At 53.1% G+C, this 5249-nt stretch overlaps 1 protein-coding gene across 1 annotated transcript in view; it reads right to left on the bottom strand.

Annotated features, from left to right (window-relative positions):
- Positions 1-3636: 3636 nt before the first annotated feature.
- The window catches only part of PUNSTDRAFT_75400 (uncharacterized protein), a gene marked incomplete at both ends in the record, with an annotated part of 4603 nt that continues 2990 nt past the window's right edge, over positions 3637-5249 (bottom strand). The window contains 2 exons of the mRNA XM_007387868.1: positions 3637-4352; positions 4396-4796. Of these exons, the coding sequence (XP_007387930.1) occupies positions 3637-4352; positions 4396-4796 (1117 nt within the window). The remainder of the gene's footprint in view (positions 4353-4395; positions 4797-5249) is intronic.

Genomic DNA, 5249 nt, shown 5'->3' on the forward strand with positions numbered 1-5249 from the left:
CCATCCCGACTGTTTCTCGCCACGTGCACCTATAGGGCGACGACCAGCCCTAGATACTCCGGTAAGCACTGTGTCATCACCAGTTAGCTCGCGCGGGCGCGGGCCGGCGCATATACTCCTGCTACATGGACAATCACACCGGCATCATCGCGCACATACTCCTGCTCTACTGTGTAGTGACCCGGGTTGCTCACTCACGTTACAGGGATATCTATTCATCGACGCCTACGGCAGCCACAATCTCGCGCACATACTCCTGCTCTGGTCTACACTGCCTCTGCCCATCCCGATCCATTTCTCGCCACGCGCACCTATAGGATCACGACCAGCCCTATATACTCCGGTAAGGACTGTGTCATCACCAGGATGGTTGGCTCGCGTGGGCGCGGGCGCTGGCACCTGGCACATATACTCCTGCTACACGGACAACTACACCGGCATTATCGCGCACATACTCCTGCTTTGTCTACACAGCCTCTGCCCATCCCGATCCGTTTCTCGCCACGCGCACCTATAGGACCACGACCAGCCCTATATACTCCGGTAAGGACTGCGTCATCACCGATATTGTCGGCTTGCGCGGGAGCGGGCACCTCACGCATATACTCCTGCTACACGCACGCCGTTGCACCATTTCCTTGCGTGCTTGACTGCTTGATGTAAATATCCCATTTGTGGCTACACTGCCGCAACGCGCTGAGGCTTTAGCAGCGTGCGACACATACTCCAGCGTGTGCTGCGCAATCCCTGGGTTGTGCACGCCCTCGCGTGCACCCATCGCATCCCACCTGACCGCGTCGCCACGCGCCGAACCTCTCCGAGTGTATGGTCATTTGCGTTTGTTCCTCCGTGCGTGGTGCTCGTTGTATACGTGTCGTCTCTGTGAACTCGCAAGAAGAACTGTTAGGTGATGTGCTTGCTACGTTGACGTTTTCTTGCTGTGATCGTACTTTCTCAAATCGTGCTTTCACTGACTTTATCAATCTCAAGCATAATCGTTGACGTCTGCGTGAGAATGCATTCCTATGACACGCGGCGCTCGTACTAAGTCCGACCTCATACTCGCACGCACTACTCTCCAATCGGGCAACTCATCTCGCACATTCACACTCCGCTATCACCCTTGCCGTTTCTCTTATTACTGGCGAACACTTAGCACATACTACAACGAGGGTAAGAAAATGAGTTCCGACCTTGGGACGCGGCTTGGCCGCTCCTCGAACGCCAGACGAGGGTCGAATTTTCTTCGCCATTGAGTGATTTGATCTATAACATATCAAGCTCAAGCTCACAAAAGAATTGAAACGGACGTACCGCTGGGTATGAAATCGATTCAGGTACTTGCAAGCCGATCGGCAATGGAGCAGACGGCGAGGAAGCCGATCAAGCGGAGTCAGGGATATCACATTGCCGATCACGTGACTTTTCCGCTTCGAGAGCCTAGGACGATACCTCACCACGGCAGAACTGTCTTTGTGGATGCCAGTTCCTAGCTCGCGTATGTCGGACGTATGTGGGACTGTCCTCACCTCGCGCAACACTACCTCCACTATGACAGATATTTTAATTGCTCTGGAGAGAACGCTCCCGTCCTCATACGGTTCAACCTCGTCGCGCAAGACTCCGACACGGCGTCCACCACTTGCCCGGGACGATTCGAAAAATACAAATATGTACGTGGGCTCACGCGTGACAGTGCTGACGGTGCCCGTGTTGCAGCCTTTGGATTGTCCACCAACTCTGCAAAAGCCGACGCAATCGCCTCCCGCACCCCTCACCGTATGGTTGAACTCCAGTCGGTCTCGCACAAGACATATAGGCCGTGCCACGACTTGTAACGGAAGATATAGGTCTGTACGCGCGTTTGTGGCAGATGTAGGCAAGGCACTCATTCGGTTAATCTCGTCGCGCCAGACTCCGATACGGCGACCACACTTGCCCGGGACGATTCAAATGTACAAATATGTATGTGGGCCTGCGCGTGACAGATGGAAGAAGTGCTGACGGCATCCGTGTTGCAGCCCTTGGATTGTCAACCAGCTCCGCACAAGCCGACGCAATCGCCTCCCGCACCCCTTACCGTACGGTTGAACTCCAGTCGGTTTCGCACAAAACATACGGGTCGTGTCATCACCTGAAGAAGATATAGGTCCGTACCCGCGTTTGTGGCAGACGTAGGCAAGGCGCTTATGGCATCAGTGTTGCAGCCTTCAATCAGCTGCAATCTTTGCACGGATGGGAACACGCAATGGTCTTCCATGGCCGTGTCTGTTACTGTCTGTTACTTGTGTGTTGTGACGTAGAGACGTTGCGCCGTCCCGTCGCCGCCCCCCCCTCTCTCTCTCATTGTGCACCCCTAGGTGGGGGGTGCGCACGCTGTGTCGAATCCCTCATTGTGGTATCAAAACGATTGTATTTATGCGAGAGGAAGAAAATCGTATGAACTTGCGCATGCTTTGTGTACAAATATCGTAGGAGGGTGTGCATCCTGAGTGTTTGTAGTATTTCACCTAATACCGGAGACCGTTATTATGAAGTTTGCGACGTGAGGAGTCTACGAAAATATGGCTGAAGCCTCGAAGCTAGTTACAGGTAGGATGGTGGATTCATTATTTACGGCAATCCCTCCTGCTCTGGAATCTCTCTTGCAAGAGCTTCGAAATCCTCGATAGTTTCCACAGATGCGGTGGATGGGGTGACAGCCTCAGAGTCCACGATATGATCGTCGTAGAGTTTGGTGAGGTCCAATATGACGCGAGGTTGGCGGAGATTCGCGTGAGCGGAGAGAAAAAAACGAAGGTATAGTCGAAGTGGCCAGAGGTCTACGTAGTGCCAAAGGTAGTTCCAACCTTTGTGGTTGGCTACCTGGAAACATTGTTATATTTTCGGGTGCTGACAACATATCTGTGCATAAACGTACATCACCGACCACCATTCCGGTAGCGAATGTCGGCTGATCTTGATAGACGCGGCCTATGGCCAGCCGTGCAGACGCTAAATCGCGGATGCGTCTCTACATGTTCCAGGATGTATCCGTCAAACGGTATCCCGCACACCAGTAGCAGAAACTCGCCTTAATTTGGGGCCAGTCCTTTTCCAATTTCGGCTCCATTGGCGACATCATTTCTTTCAGCGCAAGCTTACGCCCATCAGGGCCGCGGCGTCTAGGCTTTTCGATGCAGTGGAAAGGTGCGTTATCCATATGAACGGTGTAGAAAGGGTGGAAAGGACTAAGTACACCTTCATGGTACATATGTGGGAGCTAAGGGGGCATGGAGCGCTCGTTTCACGCAACGCGCTCGAACGAATTGCGAAATTTTCGCTCGAGTGTAATAGCAGAGAATTTCATGCGTTGATGCGGGCCCAATCAGGGGTGTCAACATCCGCATCGCTCTCATTGCTATCCTCTTCCTCCGTGTCAGACGCGTACTCATCGTCTTCGACGCTCTGCAGCGCCTGCAATTCTGGTTAAGATGTGTCGTCAGCAGCAGCGACACACCGGTACAAACGACTGACCCGTCATGGATGTATCTTCAGCAGATGCATTCTCCGTGCATATTGCAGCTTCTGTCGAAGCCACAGTTGCCGCGATTGATTGCGAGGTATTGACATGCGAAGACGTCGGAGAACGTCTGTCTAGAACCCTGTCAGGCTTTCGTTGACACGAAGGATTTCCGCCGCACATACCTGACGTTGTACCTGCCACTTTGAGTTATTTGAGTTGAATCTCCTTGGGATCGGATCAAAGGAAGGACACATACCAAACACGACCTGGACGGTGTCGAACTGTGATGTCCACTCGCCTCCGAGATCCTTAATCTTGAGCAAAGGTAACCATCTGGACGCGAAGACTGAACCAAGCCTGGTGAGTATGCGCGATTGACGCCGAGCGTAAGCGTTCAGCCCGCGCATGAGGCGAAGATTCTCTTCGATCCGTTGGTCCTGTTGTTGATCCCACCAGGAAGCCTTCGCGCGGAGATACGTCAGTACGCGCCTCATTTCCTCTACAAGCAGTACAACTTCTTCGGCGCATCTTCGCGATCGTGCCCGCTGCCTCGCCCATTCACTGCGCATGTGCTCATCGGCATCCCTCTCATCATTCTCCGCGCTTCCGCTGGAGGCATCAGGCGCAGTCCATATCCACGAAGGTGTCCTTCTCCGTTCTGATTCGTCCAGCACGTCATCACGGTAAGGACCGCGGATATCGTCATCGGATAGACGGCGATAGAACATCGACCAGTCGCCGGATGGATCCAAGATCTTGACGGCCGCATATGCGGAGCGGTACGTATTGACGGATTGTTGCAGCTTCTTCGATATACCATCCCAGAGTGTTTTGGATCGAGTGCCTTCTTTCTGGCCTGAACATGTGTCAGTATGTATCTGAATACGAACGTCGAGCGCCCGTACCCCCCACAGAATGTTTGATCTTTTGGCGCACAGAAGATCTGACACATAGAAAGCGCCGGATGTTGATGAGTCCGTCCTTCATCCTGGCGGTGGCGTAATGCTTCTCCATGTCAATGACGCCTCCGATACAGCCGGCAATGCGCAGAGGAGCGGGAATGTCGGATGGCATCATAATCGGAAGATTTTCGGCTTTTATGCTAGATGCCTCGTCATCACCTGCAGGATGGGAAGAGCGACGTGTAATAGCTGCTGGCATGTAAGAGTTCTGTATGTTGTACCATTCCTGGATGCTCCGATGAAGCGCCGTGCGCCGCTCCTGCAATGACGACGTCGCAGTGTCTGTTGCATTCGACTTGAGCTGCTGGGCCTGATAGTCGACGGACCATCTGATACAATCGTTGTGATTAGCCTAGGTTATCCATGCTTCGCTGTGACGAGCGACGTGCAGGGGAACGCCCGTTGGGGTTACCAACTACTCAGACAGCCGAAATGTCCAAGTAATCGGGTAGAGTCGGATGGGAGAGCAGCGTCGTCGGCACTTACTTTAGGCAAGAGTACACGCAGAAAAGGAGGAGCTGAGCTCGACTCAAGGTCACTGGACACGAGGTCGACAGCGACGCAATAGGCACCTAATGGACTCAAGGTCACACACTAAGTCCCCAAGACACAAGTTAGCATAGTATCTAGTACAGAGACAGTTACTCACCTAAGTCCCCAAGACACAAGAGGTCGAGATGGGGACTTAGGGCGAGCTACAGGGGTCTTATATACACAAATCCATGGTCCAAGAATAGTACAAGAGAATCACATGCAGGGCACAAGGATGAGTAAGACCGACC

Source organism: Punctularia strigosozonata (genome assembly GCF_000264995.1).
Source record: "Punctularia strigosozonata HHB-11173 SS5 unplaced genomic scaffold PUNSTscaffold_15, whole genome shotgun sequence".
Lineage (NCBI taxonomy): Eukaryota > Fungi > Basidiomycota > Agaricomycetes > Corticiales > Punctulariaceae > Punctularia > Punctularia strigosozonata.